At 43.1% G+C, this 16,578-nt stretch overlaps 4 protein-coding genes across 6 annotated transcripts; 2 read left to right on the top strand and 2 right to left on the bottom strand.

Moving 5' to 3' along the window:
• Positions 1-305: 305 nt before the first annotated feature.
• uri1 (URI1 prefoldin like chaperone) lies at positions 306-7,177 on the bottom strand. Its single transcript, XM_037450915.2, has 11 exons — positions 6,775-7,177; positions 5,854-5,888; positions 4,260-4,338; positions 3,921-4,056; positions 2,808-2,899; positions 2,657-2,723; positions 2,363-2,546; positions 2,051-2,270; positions 1,783-1,934; positions 1,453-1,693; positions 306-1,080 (listed from the first exon to the last, which is right to left on the bottom strand). Exons 1-11 carry the CDS (start codon positions 6,844-6,846, stop codon positions 892-894), a joined length of 1,467 nt encoding a protein of 488 aa, XP_037306812.2. The 5' UTR covers positions 6,847-7,177; the 3' UTR covers positions 306-891.
• On the top strand, positions 6,501-9,449 carry zgc:112052 (protein C19orf12 homolog). 3 transcript variants are annotated; one of them, XM_037450921.2, is made up of 4 exons: positions 6,501-6,516; positions 8,121-8,176; positions 8,669-8,829; positions 8,910-9,449. In XM_037450921.2, exons 3-4 carry the CDS (start codon positions 8,670-8,672, stop codon positions 9,173-9,175), a joined length of 426 nt encoding a protein of 141 aa, XP_037306818.1. In that variant the 5' UTR covers positions 6,501-6,516; positions 8,121-8,176; position 8,669; the 3' UTR covers positions 9,176-9,449. The 3 variants fall into 3 exon arrangements, with proteins under 3 accessions (XP_037306818.1, XP_037306817.1, XP_037306816.1); XM_037450920.2 differs by lacking the exon at positions 6,501-6,516 and adding an exon at positions 6,536-6,609; XM_037450919.2 differs by lacking the exons at positions 6,501-6,516; positions 8,121-8,176 and adding an exon at positions 8,230-8,383.
• A 645-nt stretch (positions 9,450-10,094) lies between these two features.
• LOC119195734 (cytochrome b-c1 complex subunit Rieske, mitochondrial-like) lies at positions 10,095-11,739 on the bottom strand. The gene is made up of 2 exons (XM_037450918.2): positions 11,510-11,739; positions 10,095-10,806 (listed from the first exon to the last, which is right to left on the bottom strand). The coding sequence occupies exons 1-2, from the start codon at positions 11,610-11,612 to the stop codon at positions 10,196-10,198; spliced, it is 714 nt and encodes a 237-aa protein (XP_037306815.1). The 5' UTR covers positions 11,613-11,739; the 3' UTR covers positions 10,095-10,195.
• A 130-nt stretch (positions 11,740-11,869) lies between these two features.
• On the top strand, positions 11,870-16,234 carry rxylt1 (ribitol xylosyltransferase 1). The gene is made up of 6 exons (XM_037450917.2): positions 11,870-12,193; positions 12,360-12,545; positions 13,506-13,608; positions 13,766-14,080; positions 14,210-14,380; positions 14,991-16,234. The coding sequence occupies exons 1-6, from the start codon at positions 12,046-12,048 to the stop codon at positions 15,391-15,393; spliced, it is 1,326 nt and encodes a 441-aa protein (XP_037306814.1). The 5' UTR covers positions 11,870-12,045; the 3' UTR covers positions 15,394-16,234.
• Positions 16,235-16,578: the final 344 nt, after the last annotated feature.

Here is a 16,578-nt window from a genome sequence, read left to right as displayed (position 1 = left end):
TGATCCCACACTAAACTTGATTTGTGGTTTGACTGCTTTGATTGGAAACTCCCACTCACTTTCATTAGGGCTGCACTTGGACTGTAGCTAACCGGAACAGGCATTCTGGCTCCTATATGGCGTATAGCGGTGTTCAGTGTTTAAAACATTTAACAGGTATCAGGAGCAAATATGTTACAATTAATCACCATCACTATGCAGACTTTCCAAACTGACTCAGATGCCAAATAGCAGCCCATCAGCAGAGCACAAATACAACAGAGACAGCCAGTTCCTTCAAAAAAAGAAGAAAGAGGGAACGGAACTTATAGCCAAAATCATTTATTTTTCTTTCAGTGTACATCAATATTCTTTTGTCTTTACATAAAGCTCGTCACAGAGGAATACATACATTCATTAGGCAGGTTTAGAGGAAGTAAAATGAGTGCTAGCGGGCAAGGGATTCTGTTTAATGATCGACACTTGGAAAAAGCAATAAAACAAAGCAACTGGTCCTAAGAGTAGCACAGTCCTACCTAAACTGGCAATAGCTTTGATCAACAGAACAGCCGATGATAAAATAAAACAAATAAGAGACAGCAATAGATTTGAACAAGCCCCACGGCAAGATGTGTAAGTTGTTAAGTGCTGTTAATACAGTAGAAGTGATAAGCAAAAGAGACTGTGTTTGAAAGTGTTGGGGCTTGTTAAAAAGCAAGTGTTACACACAAGGTTATTGTGGGCTAGAAGGCCAGAATGAAACCCTGTATGGACAGAAGTGAAAGAATTGTGAAGGAAAGGAAAGGAGGCGACGGTGTGTGCATTCTATCAGTTGTAGAAAAGAAACAAAAGGCTTTTAAAAAAACAATAACCTGAATTTCATGTGAAATACAGATATTTGTTTGTTCACAGTCAATTCTGCTGCAACCTGGCAGCTTTAAACTTGGAAACCCTTTTGGGGGCTTGCTGGGGCGGGGCCACGTCGGGGGCCACCTCCTCCTGTTTCCTCTCCAGAATGGTGGGCAGTGCTGGTGGAGTGATGGTCAGGTAGGGGACCGCTGAAGGCATCGGCTCCTTTTCGACCACAGTGCCTGAAAAGGCCTGAGAAGAGAAGAGGTCATGTGGGATCACACGAGTGAGGGTTGAAGGCTTTAGGGTCACTGAAGGCTTTAGGCGGTTTGCATGCTGGCTTTCCTTCTTCACGTTGCCTCTTCAGACAAACACTTAACGATTGCTCAACCACATGCCGGCCTCGCATTTTTAACTTTAAGAGGCTTCTGTGGGAGTTTTGTTATGTTCTCATTAAGGGATTTCGACGCTCAAAGGTGCAATTTTCACAAACCACTTCATAATATAGGCATATATCGCGTTCACACTTTTAACCGAGATTAAAAGATTTCACGAGGAAACCTAACGGAGCCAAAACACGGACAGCGGGAGCCGAAACTGACAAGAGGCGCACGTGGCGCTGACCTCGAATCGGCTGGCGCGGTGCGGCGGAGCCGCCGCGGGACCCTCCTCCTCCGCGATGCCGTCGCTGGTGTCGCTGTGGGCGGTCTCGTCGTGGCTGAAGCTGCGTCCGGTGGCGCGGCGCTCCTCGAAGTCCGCCGCGCTGCTCTCGCTCGTGTCGCTGCACACGCTGTTCTCTCGGCTGCGGGACTTCAGGATGGACTTCCTGGGCACGGGTTCCCCGTTCTTCACGTCCACAAACAACCTGACAACACAAGGGTTTGGGTGGTCGGAGGAGACGGGCTGCAGAACGGCCAACTGTTGTTGTTGTTTTTAATGAAGTGTTGTTTTCACCTGTAAATGTCCACTGGCGTTGTGATCTTATGAAGTTCCTGATGGGAGTGACCGTTACTGTGTCCGTTTTTGTTTTTCTTCTTTGAGTGTTCCTTCTGCTCTTTCCTTTCGCTGAACTTCAACATGGTGTTTTTTCCTGTGTTTATCCTCACCTGAAACAAGACCCAGACACTGAAGGTTAAATGAACGTCAACAGAAGCACAACTAAAAGAAACCAAGATGCAATCTGTTAAACGTGTTGTTGTCACAAGTCGTTTATCCCTCGGACCTTCTTGGGTTCGATTGTGTGCGAGAAAAAGATGGTTGGCAAACGGCTGCCTTCCTCTTCCTCATCGTCGTCGTCTTCTTCTTCAGCTTTCCTGCCTGAGCTCGGTGGCGCTTCACTGTGAGCGAGTCCATTTACTGCAGGCGCAGCATCTCTCTCCTTCTCCTCTTCTGAGGATGAGGACGACGTGTCCCCCCCATTCACGTCCGCATTGTAAGACAACCTGGAGAGAAAACATTTTCAGCACATTTTGCCTGAGGATAGAAAGTGTGCAATTATGAAAGTAACAAGGGGAAACGGTGTCTTCTCCTCTACCTGTCGTGATCATCTTGTAACTCCTCCAGCTTCTCCAGCTCATCTAATCTAGCCCACAACTCCTCTTCCGTCGTGGTGCATTTTCTGCTCCCCTCCTCTACATTCTCCTCATCCTCCTCTTTTAGATCCAAGACGGCATCCAATTTGGGCTTGGAATTTGGTTTGTGAGCTATTCTCTTCTTTCCTGTTGGAGCAGGAAGAGAGGCTTGTGTTAATCCGAGTACGTGTAGAATCTTTGTTTGCTTTCTCATAAAGAAAGACAAATAAGATTATATCTATTAATAAGAAAAATACCTTTAGTGACAGCAATGTCACCGGTGTTCTCTGTGTCTTCTCTAATGTCAACATAGTCCCCTTTACTCTAAGGAATAAGTAAAGTCAGTACATTTGCTGCCTTTGATGTCAACATTTCATATATGAGAAACCTTGTAGTAATGCAACGTACGGAGGAGATGGTTTCCAGATCCTTCACAAGCCCAGCTCTGGCTTCAAAGTTTTTCATCGTCTTTGAAAGATCACTGATTTCACTCTTCACATCTGCAAAAAAAAGAAGAAAAAAAGAGGACATTATCATCACAATGTGCATTCAGAGAGTTGGAAACCCACTGACAAAACCCAATGTGCATGAACTGTCTGCAGGCTAATGGATTCAAATTAAACATTAAACATAATAATTGAAACTGGCTGATGAAGAGTTAAAATCCAAAACAAGTTTTCGGGGGGGGGGGGGGGTGGGAAAAAATGAAAAATGATGACACAAACAGTTCATAATATCTTCTGCCCTCAATACTACTTCGGATCATTAAATCTTGACAACAATTAAGCCCTTTTACTAATAACAGCAGAGGGGCCCTGTTTCCATGGCGATTGGGAGCCCCTCCAGTCAGTGCATCAACTGGAAGCGAGGAAAGGTCAAACACAGAAGGCCTGACAACTCAGCCGCTGTCTGACACATTTCAGCCAGCTATGTTTGTATTACAGCACTTAGCTCTGTAATGGCGGGGAGGGCAGGGTCAGGAGATGGGGGGTGGGGGTGGGGGGGGGGGGGTAGACGGCTGCGGATGGGCTGTGGCAGCACGTTTCTGCTTCACTAAACACTCTAATAATGTTCACATCAGACATCGTTACTTGGGCCCATTTGACTTGATATAAGATTTTCAAACCGAGAGCGAGCAGCGGGGGGGAAAACATGGCCGCGTACAACCCAAGTTAGATTTAAATACAGGGTTCGTTTCCCAATGTTTCTGGCTCTCAATCAAACAATAATGTTGCATGTTCAGGAGTAGTTTGATATATATATATATATATATATATATATATATATTTATAAAACCAATGCACTCTGAAATTTCAGAAGCAGCATGACAGTTTAATAAACCTATCAGTAAAAGAGAATAAATTCTAGTAACTCTAAATCTTTTTTTTCAGGTCCTGTGGTAAATAACGCTCAGCTGACAGCAAGTGTGTCACTCAAGTGGTTCTTCGGACGAAGATGATGCAGCGCCACCCTCTGCTGGAGGAAGAAGAGAAGCGTTCAGCGCCGTGTTCAAAGACTCACATTTCATCCTGTGATCGACAATCTTCTGAGCCTGCTTGGTGGAGCACTTGGCGAACCAGTTGTCACCGAGCAACGCCGTGACCTCGTTTGTGTGCACCAGCTTCCCGGGCATGAAGGCCAAAGGGCCAAAGGGCACCTGTTTATAGCGCAGGAGGTGAATCAACACAGCCCAGCGAGAGAGAAGCGGTTAATGATGCAGGTGGCAGAATGTGGACATGAAAGTAGGAGAAAGGCAGAAATAAAGGTTCGGTCTAAATTATAAACTTGCCTTCATCTTAAAACCTCCCCACACGGCACACAAGTCGAGTGACGTCTTTTTTAAACAAGGCCGGCACTCACCATTATGTCATAAGACAGCTTATCTGGAAGAGTCTGAAGGCGGTCATTCAGGGCCTCGTAGTCTCCTGACACCTTCTTCCTGCAGAAGCATGTTTTTACAATGAGGATGGAAGCCGCAGAGCTCCTGTGAAGCCATTGTTATCCAAAGAGGTTTTGCTTGGTTTATTTTTGAGGATGTTAAAACAGAACAATGGGAAGCAAACGGCAGCTGTGGAGTAATGAGGGAGAGCCTGTTTCCCCCTTCTGGGGAAAACGGAGACTTCAACCAAAGGGACCTCAATATGTTCTTGGTATTTATCTTTATCTATTTACCACCGGACAATGTAAAGCTTCAGAGAAAATCATGACAGATTCACAAAAAAAAGAGCAGGTGAAGCCACACCATTCAGACCACATTACTTCCTGTAAACGTTTAGATTTGAGTTTTGTTCACGTGTTTTTTCTCAAGTGCAAGGCTCAAAACCAGTTTGCAAATGTAACCAACCTGGAAGTTACGCATTCCCTTTAAATGATAAAATGACACCAAAAGCCCTTATTTGGACAAACTAATTAAAACAAAGCTACTCCAGTTGGACCAATATAGGTTTTTGTGTCTTCAAGATGTTGTGTATTTTTACATGAACACACAACAAAGAGGTATAAAATGTCCCACACCAAAACCTGTGTGTGTGTGTGTGTGTTCCACCTGCATTTACGGACTGCAGGTGAATTGTTTACCGGTGGATGAATACTGGACTTTGTCCCTTCGGCGCGGGTACATACATACCCAACATAACAGTAGAGTTGGGGAGACTTGAAGCCCCCGAGTACCGCTCGAGTCAGTCAAATAAGTGACTATGTCCCCAATGGTTAATAGTAGGGATGCTCGCTTGTGATTACAATGTCCCCCGTGTTGCACATCGAGTATTTTGTACTTATCCTTTAAGTAGTGTGTTTGCTGCAGGTTGTTTCTACGGCCCGTCATTCTTCACTTGATAAGCGCTAGTCTTAAACCTGCTGCTTTGCTACTGCAAAAGGTGGAAAAATGTCTTCAGCCCATCAGACAGTTCGACAAGAACTGAAAACTGCTGAGTGGGTGTGTTGGAACTGTCCCTTCCTGCACTGGCTAATTACAGAGCACTTAAAAAACAAATGCCTCTGATTGGCCAAGTTGTGTTTAGTTTGTTGATTTGGGCACTTGAAACACAGAGCATCAGTAATGCGCACAGTCACACTAGATTAATAGAGGAAGCCAAACTCCGGCAATTATTAGGCGATAAATGATGCCGTTCTGTGTCTCTAATAAACACTAACTTTGTAAAAGAAATTAGCGGAGAATGACAGGAGGATAATTTGGGGCAAAATATTCCGTAATTTAATTTCAAAAATTCTAATTGGATTTATTTATTGATATGGATCAAGTGTGCAGTGATACCTTGTTTGTATCACCCGTTTTAAAACAATTTTAAGAGGTCAGAATAGGACTTCCATGAACTAAGTTATCATTTTAGAACCTGTTTTTTGACAGGTTGAGATTTATTTTGTGAGCAAAAAACTAACAATCCCCCACAATCAAACTGTTAAAAATAGCACATGTGACTTTCTCAATGCTTACCAGTGCAGAATCCGACTCTCGCAGTCTTTCACCACCTGTTGTTAGGACAAATCAGGTCAATAACACTCGTATCTGTGCAATGCAGACTCTTTTGTCAAGGTTTTAACAACTTTCCCAAACCTGCAGGACATCGTAAAGTGGCTGTGAATAATGCCAGCAGATTTCCCCAATTTGCAAACATCACTGATCATTGTTTTAACCGGTAACGCAACGAACGTCACCAACAATGCAAACACGCAACGTGGGAACGTACAAGAGGAAGAAAAAACAGACACACAACCAGACAAAGGAGAGAGAGAGAGAGAGAGAGAGAGAGAGAGAGAGAGAGAGAGAGAGAGAGACCATCAAATGATCAGCACTAACACCCCTTCTCTGGGGAATCAATGAGGATACGAAACGTTCAAGTTCATGGGAAGCACATGTTTCACACAAGTGTGTTGCGTGCTAAACTTTTTCATAGTCCAAGAGTCGTATTCAAAAAAACACGAAACTCTGGGACTTCCTGGCTGAATGGGCTCAGGGGGGGGGGGGGGGGTTGAGTAATCTTACTTTCTGCTAATCAACAATTTATTAAAAAGGGGCTTTTGTTCCGTTTTAAAGTCTGTGAAGCCATGCCACCCGACGAGCCGACGCGGAACACACCTCCCTGCTGCCGACATTTAGGTAACGAGCGCTTGCACATGTGAGCTGCTGCAGGGAAGCTTCTAGAAAACCAGTCCGAGCGGTTCACTCGCAGCGCACCCATGCGACACGCAGGTTGGTGCACAGACGCGTGGGTTTAATGCGGAGAGGTGACTTTTGGGGGGGGCTCGTGGGTCTAAAAGAGCCGTGTGGGTCCACCGCGTGGTCAGCGGAGACTTGTGGTTTCGGCTAGCAGCGTCAGACATGTCAGCCTGCGGGAGGTGGGGGGTGGACATTTACCTTCTGGTGTTCCTCTCGGAGCCTGGCAACTCCGCCGAGATGCTCTACGTTCATTTTACCCTTTTCAGCCATTGTCGACGTGCACAACAGGATATATGTGTTGTTTTGTTGGGAGCCCAAAACAAAGCTCAGGGGTTGCAGTGAGTCCTAAAGAAGTGTTTATGAATGCAGCAGCAGCGATTCCTCAGACCCGTTCTGCTCGTAGTCATCAACGGGGCGGTGATAATTATCCTCACTTTCGGGGGTGATAACATTTCACACTCTCATTTCAAGATTTTTGCATGACGTCCAAAAATATCCACGGTTTTAGTATCCAAAGATAAGCAAATATTCCTCGTCCCTCTTGCTGCGACATGTACCTCGGTCAACCGTCAAGACACGAGGGACGACCACGAAACTTCCGGTTCGAAGATCAAAAAGTAAAAGAACTCCGAATTAAAAATACTCGTAACAATGGTCATTTTTGCTGGATTTGATGTTGCATTTCATTATGCAGAATATTGCTGCATTCCATCCTTATTATCTATGACAAATATATATTCTATCAAGCTATTGATAAGCAGCGCCGCTAACCAGACCACCAGATAAACACAGCAGTGCAAAACGTGCAACATGTCTATTCGAAATCTAGACAAGTATAAGTATAAAGTACCATAAAAAGAGTCATTGAATCAACATACACGCAGTGGATTACAGGCGATCCAACATTTACCCTCTTTTTTCCCTCGTTGCCGTTTTATACTTTTATTTTGAAGACAGAACGTTAGAGTCCCCCTCCCTCGGCCACATGACGCTACCTTGACGCAGCTGCTCCTCTGTTTGCCCCGGTGTTGTCTGGGTAAATGTGGACGCTTGCACAAATGTAAACAGTCGTCGTACTGTAGCGAGCTGAACCCCTGCAGTGCTGACCAACGCACAGTAGCATGGTGACAAAATGCACAACCACTGTCAGGGAGTCTTCTATTTTGAAAAGCAAAAGTCGGTTTCCTCGACCTTCGCAAAGGTGAATCTGTCCCCAGCTGCACAGACGTTGTTGTTTACAGATATGAACACACACATGTCCCTATGATGGTCCGCTATAGTGTGATAGTAGTAATCAGATGTATCTACAAATTAATTAGCGCGAAGTGTCAGTCGTGGTTAACAAGTTTGTTGTCAGAAAATGAATACAATGCACCCATGGTTTCTGCCCACTTCTTTTTGGACGCTGATTGGCTGTTTGTGTTACATTCAGTTGCTATCGGAAGTTTCACTTGTAACGGTTATGATAGTTCAAGCAAATAATTTACTGTTGATATGAGCCCATTATGAATTATAATAATGCCTACTTTACCTCTCATATTTAGTATAGGACTCGGGATACGAAAAGCTTTTGCTGAAGAATTCAAGATGCATTAAAAAGGTACGTGAATTTGAACACAAAATAATCCGGGATTGATCGAATGTTCCTGAAAGCATCATTAGAGTTTCTCCCATCAGGCATTGCGGTAACGGTCACGCAAGCTCAGAAATCAGGAGCTGCCGACCAGTGAGCAAAGTTGATAATAATAATAATAGCATCATAGCATAAGCCTTACACATTTCAATGAGGATTTCATGAGGCAGCAAGGTACGTTAATGCGGTTTACTGTAGTTATTACAATCAACGTATCTGTCTTATGCCTTTTACTTTGTTGACTGGGGCTACAGATGCTACACTTTGAAACGTCAACCTTTGGCTTTTGATGCTTTCTGATGCAATCACACCTATCACACTGGTATCTGAAGTTGACTATCATTAAAATAGATAATGACTATGTGTTTTACAGACAATATGTTCCTGATTTCTTTTCCTATGCGTTCTTACAGTTATATTTTCTGTCTTGTCCCCGTGAATGATATTTGTGACCCACAGTATGTGTCATCGAGTTGATGATGTCATGAGGCTGTGTTGTGAGTTATCTGCCAATCAGCAAATCCAGACCACAGTGAAAGGCTCAGGGAAGGGAGCAGCAGCAGCTGGGGGGCTGGCCTTCGCCGGAGGGTTAATCGGGGGACCTCTTGGTATCGCAGTCGGTAGGTGGAGAAAATGCAACAGTTAGTCCAACTCGTATAACTTACAATAACACATTCTTTGGAACCCCCTCCCCCTGCAGGCGGCGCTGTCGGGGGCCTCCTGGGCTGCTGGATGACCAGTGGACAGTTCAAGCCGCTGCCTCAGATCATAATGGAGCTCAGTCCTCAGCAGCAGCAGAAGCTCTATGACGGTCTTATGGCGGTCCTGGGAGACGTTCAGTGGACAGATTTGGCTCAGCTAACTGCTCTGGTGATGGGCAACACCACCCTGAAGCAGCAGCTTACGGCGACCCTTCTCGGGTATGTCTCCAAAGAGCTCCAGGGGCAGGTGCACTACGTGGATTAGTGTCTGCGGACCCTGATTCAGGGATTCAGAAGATATGAGAGTCAACTGTTTTTTTATCATGCTGGAGAGACTCTTTATCAAATGTGCAATCAAATATTGTAAACTTGACTGAGTAATAGTATTATTGTGAAAACAGATGGATAACTGGATTAATTTATTATGGGAAATACACTCCTCAGATGATGAAATTATTCATCCACTACAGTTTGAAATATTTTAATTTGATGGTAATCTAAGTTTCATATCAATGAAATAAAAAGTTTGGTGTGTTTCACTGGTTCACACACTTTGTAAATCAGGGTTAAATCCATGGAGTGCGATTCAAAAGGTGCCCTTATTGGTATAACATTCTCATCTACCCTGTCCTATTCTGACCTGTTAAAATGGAAAAAGGATCCTTAGTTTTCTTTTGGAACCATACAATACTTTAAAGTTTCATCATCAGGATCTGGTTTGGACTTTATCACATAGCTCCAACACAACATATCAAGATGGGTGTGGAAGAAAAGGGAAGTGGCCTCATTACAAGCTGCTTTTACCACCTCCCCTTTCTATAAGCTCCACCCCAGTATACCGATAGGATGAATCACTCTAAAGAGGAATGCTTTTGAATTTGCAACTAAGAATATTTGCCTTTCAGATATTTGTTTCATTCGCCTGTGGCAGCTGTGCATTGGTTCAGCCCTTTGTGTAATTATTCTCCTGATTTTGGCATTTCCTGCCCTCAAATTCTGCTTTTTCTCTTGTACTCTTTCACTTTGAAACTTTTGTGCTACATAACACTATTTGCAAAAGACTAAATGCTAAAAGTAGTACAGGATAAAATACATCTATAGGAGATAAAAGACAAAGGCCAGTATACAACATCAGAGGATCAGATCGTGTGTTGTTTTTTCAAAAAGAAAAAAAAGCTCAGTCATAGAGTTGGAAATATGTCTTTAATAATAATTACACACATGTTATGTCATTCAACTCCAGCCATCAAAAAATACCTATTACTGAGAGGAAGTGAGACAGCATTTATCCCACTATGACAGTGTTCTCGTCAGGGAACTCATAGAAGGGAACTTCCAGATTTAGAGGAGCAGGTCCCTTTCTTATTCTTCCTGAAGAATCATAGTGGGAGCCATGGCACGGGCAGTAGTAGCCTCCATAGTCTCCGGCATTGGCGATGGGCACACAACCCAGATGGGTGCACACACCGAGGACGATGATCCATTTGGAGTTAATCACTCTCTCCCTGTCATGCTGTGGGTCCCGAAGCTCCGCGATATTCACGGCCTCCTCTGTAGCGATTTCCTTCTCTGTGCGGTGACGGACGAACAGGGGCTTTCCTCTCCACTTGAAGGTCATGTTCTTGCCTTCGGGGATGTCACCGAGCTTGACTTCGATCTTGGATAAGGCCAGGACATCTGCTGATGCGCTCATTGAGGAGACAAACTGGGTGACCACGGTCTTAGCTGCATACACGCCAACCACAGTGGTCGCTCCAGTGACGAGGTAAGAGAACGACCTTCTGGCCTCACTGCTCTCCTGGGAGGACTTGTTGGGGTCCGTCACCTCGGGGCGACGGTAGTCTGAGAAGTCAGGGATCTTGATATCTGTGTGGGCAAGGCGGATCCCCCCAGGAGCTGGAAAAGAAACAAGACAAGTTTTTAAAGACAGGAGCTGCATAGGGGCAAATTGCATCTTCGTATTATTATTTTTGGATATTACAAAAAAACAAACATTTAATGTAATGCTGTCGGCATTGCTGCTACTAACAATTGCTTATTTTGTCCGACCAACAACCCAGGTATTTAGGATGCCGTTACTAAAAACGAGGATATATTCACATTGGAAAAACTTAAAAAAGTGAATCTATTTTTTTCCCTCTGGCTCACGTAACTGGATACAGAAAAAAAGGTTGAATTTGAGGTAATAAAACAACCCGAAGTGAATAAGGAAGAACTAGATATTATTGTGCAACTGAAAAAAACTAATGTACTCGGTAATAGAGGTATTATTTCCTAAAGACCTTTCACCTGTATTGGCGCGTCAAACCAAACAAAAACAACAACAGGGTCACACATCCTGTTCATCTACGTAACCGGTGTAAATTACCGTCAAATTTACGTTTTTGAACGGTTTACGTCTCCTCAGTCCATATTCATATACCGAAGCCTCTTAAACCATAGTTGACCCTCTACCGGGTTTCAGACACCAGTTAAAGTTATATCGATGATGAAATAAAGACACATCAAAAGTACATTTTGTTTAAATGAGACTGTTTGCAGTCACTATAATAAGCCGCGTCGTTACGTCATGCGGCACAAACGCGCCGTTCGACCTTACCGGCAGAAGGCACCAGGTCCGCGAGGCGCAGGCTTTTAACTGTCTGCTTTGTCGCCTGCAAGTACGGGGAGAGAGCCCCGACACGAGCGGACACGGACATCATCTTTGCCCAGAGTAAAGGAGCTCCACGTCGAGCCTGCGGAAACGACACGACCTTGCGAGTAAAAGATCTGGCGTGCGTCTCCCCTGAACGCGCTTCACCGGAAACTCCCTCCGCCCTCTCAACGTCCCGTCCTGCGTACGGCCTGCGCGATGTGCCTCTTTCGATTGTTGATTATGTATCCAGTCATTTTACGTGTTTTAATTGAAGCTTTAATTACGGGTTATGTGTTCAGTACTGAAGTATGCCAACGGTTTCAACCAACGCGGTTGAAATTACACAATTATTTAAGATACCGGGTGTTTTGCACAGGCGTTTTCCTCAGTCAGCTGTGACTTGGAGGTCCTCGGAATGTATACAAGGAAGGGTCCCCTCACAAAAAAAAGATGGAGAGCAGCTACACAATGGTAACCTGAGAGAATAAAATAAAACGAAAATGAAAATACCAAAAAGAAAGCTATTCCTCCTAATTATTTTTGCATACGTGGCATTTTCCCTCTATGCTGCATATAATGTCTTCTTCAGCACCAAAGTCATCTCCCGCGTTCACAGGGTGGTGAAGAAAGAGACGGGGGCACTCTCGGGTAAATTCACTTAACAGCTAACGTTTAGCATAACCGTTATCCGGTCCAATCCGGTGCAACCAGACTGCCCACAATTTCCAAAATAAATGACCAATTTTTAAATGGTAACTGAAATGAAGGGAATGTGCCAAGGAGCTAAGTGGAAAGTGCGTGTTGCTTTTTGCAGATGGTGTCAAAGACGGCGGCGCTGCTCCTTTTTTAGCTCGTGACTGGAATCCGTGGGAGGATGAACAGGTGGACTACAACTCCGCCCTGACCAAAAAGAGGCAGGCCTTCAAACAGCACCTGAGTCGAATTGACCAGAACGAACCCAAAAGACACAGGGTTCAAATCTGGGGTAAAGCTGCCATAGGTAGGTCGTGGTATTGTGTTGTGTAACTTGTCACAGCCTGCGGCCAGCGTCACGTTATGCGTCCCGATGGATGCGTTAAAATGACGATGATGTGTCATCAAAGTGCTGTTTTCAGCCACAGATGATTTAAAAGGTTCTCTTTCTTTTCTTTTTCATCAAATTATTTTCAAGTATTGTGATTGATGATTTGCATTGGCCTCCTCTTTGGTTAATTTCAACATTTGTGTTATGTTATCAACGTAAATTATAAAGTCAAATAGAATGAAGAATATTATAAATAAAGGGACTAGGAATTAGCAAATGCACAGTAGAGTCCAAGTCTACCAACCAACCAACCTGGACCAAACATCATTTTAAGGGCTTTTGAAATAAATATAAAAGTTGGATGACCACCTGCATTGAAAACAGCTTAAGGAAGAAACCTAGTTTGGACTCAATATGAGCCATATTTAAAAAATGATATATTACTGAAAATTAGTCCATTTATAATAGCATATTTTTATTTAATCTATGATATAACAGAACCTGGATGTTATTACTAAATCTCAGTTGCAGCGTAATTGAAGAGTACAGGAAGATACTTTTGTGATGGAGATGAATGGTGTTTAGAATGGAAATTTTACATTAAAAAATATCTTTAGAATTATTTATACACTTTTCATAAGAAAGTATATATTCCATCTTGAATGTCTTAATGTCCAGAATCAAAAACATGTTTCTAAATAATTTTTTATAAAACATACCAATTTATAATTATTTTTTTCTTCAGACAAAATTATTGGCTGAAGTTACCAGAGTGTGTATACATCTGATAGCACCAGTACTTTACAGACATAAACACATACATCAAATTGATTTGTGCCCTACTGCAGAAGTCAATGGTACAACATAAAGGCATCGCACGTGTTGAAATAGTAACTCTGGTATTAAATCGCCATGAACTCTTTTTTTTGTCCTCAGGGATTTACCTTTGGGAACATATTTTAGAGGGACCTCTCAACCCTTCTGACAAGATTGCACAATGGCGAGAGGGGGAACTGCAGTCAGGAAAGATTGATTTCAGGTAACAAGTCAAACATGTGATACATACAAACTGCCAAAGCTAATTACGTTGTCCACTTTTGTGTCCCTGTGAAACACATCCCATGATGTGTAAAACACTTATGACTCAACTATCGAATTCACTTTTTCTCCCTTTCCTCTTGCCTCTCTATTCTTAGTTTTTACACTGGTCCTGCTGTGGTCCAGGGGCATGTCCCTCTGGATATGAACAGCCTGGTTCTGGTTCTGAATGGCCGGGAACAGCAGAAGGTCACTTACTCAACACGGTGGCTGGAACATGTCCAAGCTCTGGTACAGTCTCGCACAGTGTCACATGTGGCGGTGGTCCTGCTGGGAAACGAGCACTGCAACAACGGCTTCATTGCCCCATACTTAAAGAGAAATGGTGGATTTGTGGACTTACTGTTTGTAGTTTACGACAGTCCATTGGTCAACGACAAGGATGTCTTCCAGTGGCCCCTTGGTGTTGCCACGTATGTCCTTTCTTACTTGTGTATGTGTGTACATCATGATAGCTCCATAACAGTACATTAAACCGCAGCTTAGATTTTCAGCTGATTAGCTTTGTCTAACACGTTGCTCTGTTTTGCTTCTCTGAGCAGATACAGGCAGTTTCCTATGATCAGGCCTAATGCCCAACTGATTACCTCCAACAGACCATACCTCTGCAATTTCCTAGGAACTATTTACAAAAATTCCTCCAGAGAAATTCTTATGCAGGTGCTAAAACAATCTGGTCTGGATAAAGAATGCATCACCACTGCCAGGGAGAAGTAAGTCATTAGTTAACAGTTACATTCTTTTTATTTTAATACGGTATATTGACTGGTTTTAAACTGCACAATATTCAAAAGATCGATTTAGAGAATATTAACGTTTTTCTCAGCTTTTTAAATTGATTTTTAGATAATTTATTATAACACTGTTTTTGCTAAAAGTCATTGGGTTCTAGATATTTTAGATTTTGAGGTGAACTGTTCTTTTTAAGTTCAACATCACAGAGGCAGAATATTTAAGCCCTTATATTATCAAACAGAACTTTACAACACATTTTTGCACAGAGGACTAGATTTTGTCAACCAAAACTTCTATTGGAATTGTGTAGAATTCCATACTTAAACTTGAAGAGTTTGCAAACTACAGACACAAACAATTTAGGTCTTGTTGCAGTTAAACAAAGAATTCTCTAAAAATCCTTCATTTTGCACTGATGTTATCGGTAGCTACTTTTTTATGTGTTCAAACATGTAAGATTCAAGAATTTTTGTCTTTGTGCTTTTTAAACTTCTGAAATTATTAATGGTTATTAACAACATGAATCAACTGATTGGAACAGGGCCACCGTGTATCTGTCTAATTATTTACATTTATTCCTTGCCTCAGATGGCTCCCCCAGGAGACAGCAGACAGTTTGAAACGCTATCAGACGGCTCTGGCTCAGAGTGAGCTCACTCTCTGCCCCATTGGAATCAACACAGAGTGCTACCGCATCTACGAGGCCTGCTCCTACGGCTCCGTGCCTGTGGTGGAAGATGTACTGACACCTGGGACCTGTGCGGCCGGGTCCAGCTCCCCACTGCGTTTGCTCAAAGCTGCAGGAGCGCCCTTCGTTTTTATCAGTAACTGGAAAGAGCTACCGGCCATCTTGGAGAGGGAGAGGGGGATGAGCCAGGAGCAGAGGGTGGACAGGAGGAGGAGGCTGCTGGAGTGGTACGCCAGCTTCCGTCAGCAGATGAAAGAGAGGTTCACAGAGGTCATCGAGGAGACTTTCTTCAAAAGCGGCTGACAGCTGTGTTTATCAAAACGTACATTTAAAAGGTATACAGGGGTATACCGTACAGCCGTTCAATATTGGTTTAATTTATTTTGTGATTTGTGGATAAATGTGACGTACTACTGATGTTGTGTGCCTGATGCTATTTAGAGTAATATCCCTGTGCGGATTATTATAAAACTATTTGTGTCTGCAGTAAGGTGGCCAATGCTATTATTTAAAGAACCCCATGACATTATTTACATTGGTAATGTTCATTGTCTTAATGTTTACAAAGGTGGAATGTCCAGGCGTTTAGAACACTAAAATATACTGCCTTTGCAATTAGAAGATCTTATATTATTTCAAACCATGTTTTATATCGGTTTGTACACACTTAATGTTGTGATTTTTTGGAACATTTGGAGTAAGATGAGATGTGTTTTCAAGCCTCATTTGAAAATGGTGCTCGGGGCTTTTATTTTATAATTGACTTGAAAACTGATGCTGTTGCTTTGGCACGTGACAATTTTCTGATAAAGTTTTCATTATTGTGGTGCATGTATGTTTCAAGACAGGTCAAGACAATGCATTGACGTTTTTGTCCTTGGCTGAAAGAAGTTGATGTGCTTGTATGCATTTATCTCCATACACGGTAGATGGCGCTGTGGTTCGGCTAATTGTTAGTGACTACAATGATGTCAGATGATGGAAAACGCTTTGTGAAGTTAGGAGTTGCGAACGCGCTGAAGCATGTTGATATCTTTGATAAACTTATACTAAAATGATGTATGTACTGTGCATTTGACTGCTTGTCTTTTTGGAATTTAAGATGAATAACTTCTCAACAATAAAATACCTGTGTATTGTATTACCTATACTGGCTTACTTGTGAGAATGCCTGGCTGGAAATAAGAACGTTTTAACTGCTGATGTCCGTTTATTTGAAGAACAGACTTGATTAAGGCAAATGAAAATCCTTTCTCGTATGTTAATTTAGTTGGAATGTCACACGTTAACTGATTTATTTGTTAACAGATACATTAAGAACATCGTTTTGGTTGTATTGATACATCGAGTTAAGATTTGGGCCCAGGGGCTGTCCCTCTTCTGGTGTCCACCAGCTGTATGTGCGTGCAGATCCCTCCCCTTCTCTCTCCCTGCTTGACTCCAGTGTGATGCAGTCAGCCGGCCCCGTCTGCCTCTGAGCCTGCTGGG

Source organism: Pungitius pungitius, chromosome 6, assembly GCF_949316345.1.
Source record: "Pungitius pungitius chromosome 6, fPunPun2.1, whole genome shotgun sequence".
In the NCBI taxonomy this organism is placed as follows: Eukaryota; Metazoa; Chordata; class Actinopteri; order Perciformes; family Gasterosteidae; genus Pungitius; species Pungitius pungitius.
This window is presented reverse-complemented; position numbering and strand designations above follow the sequence as displayed.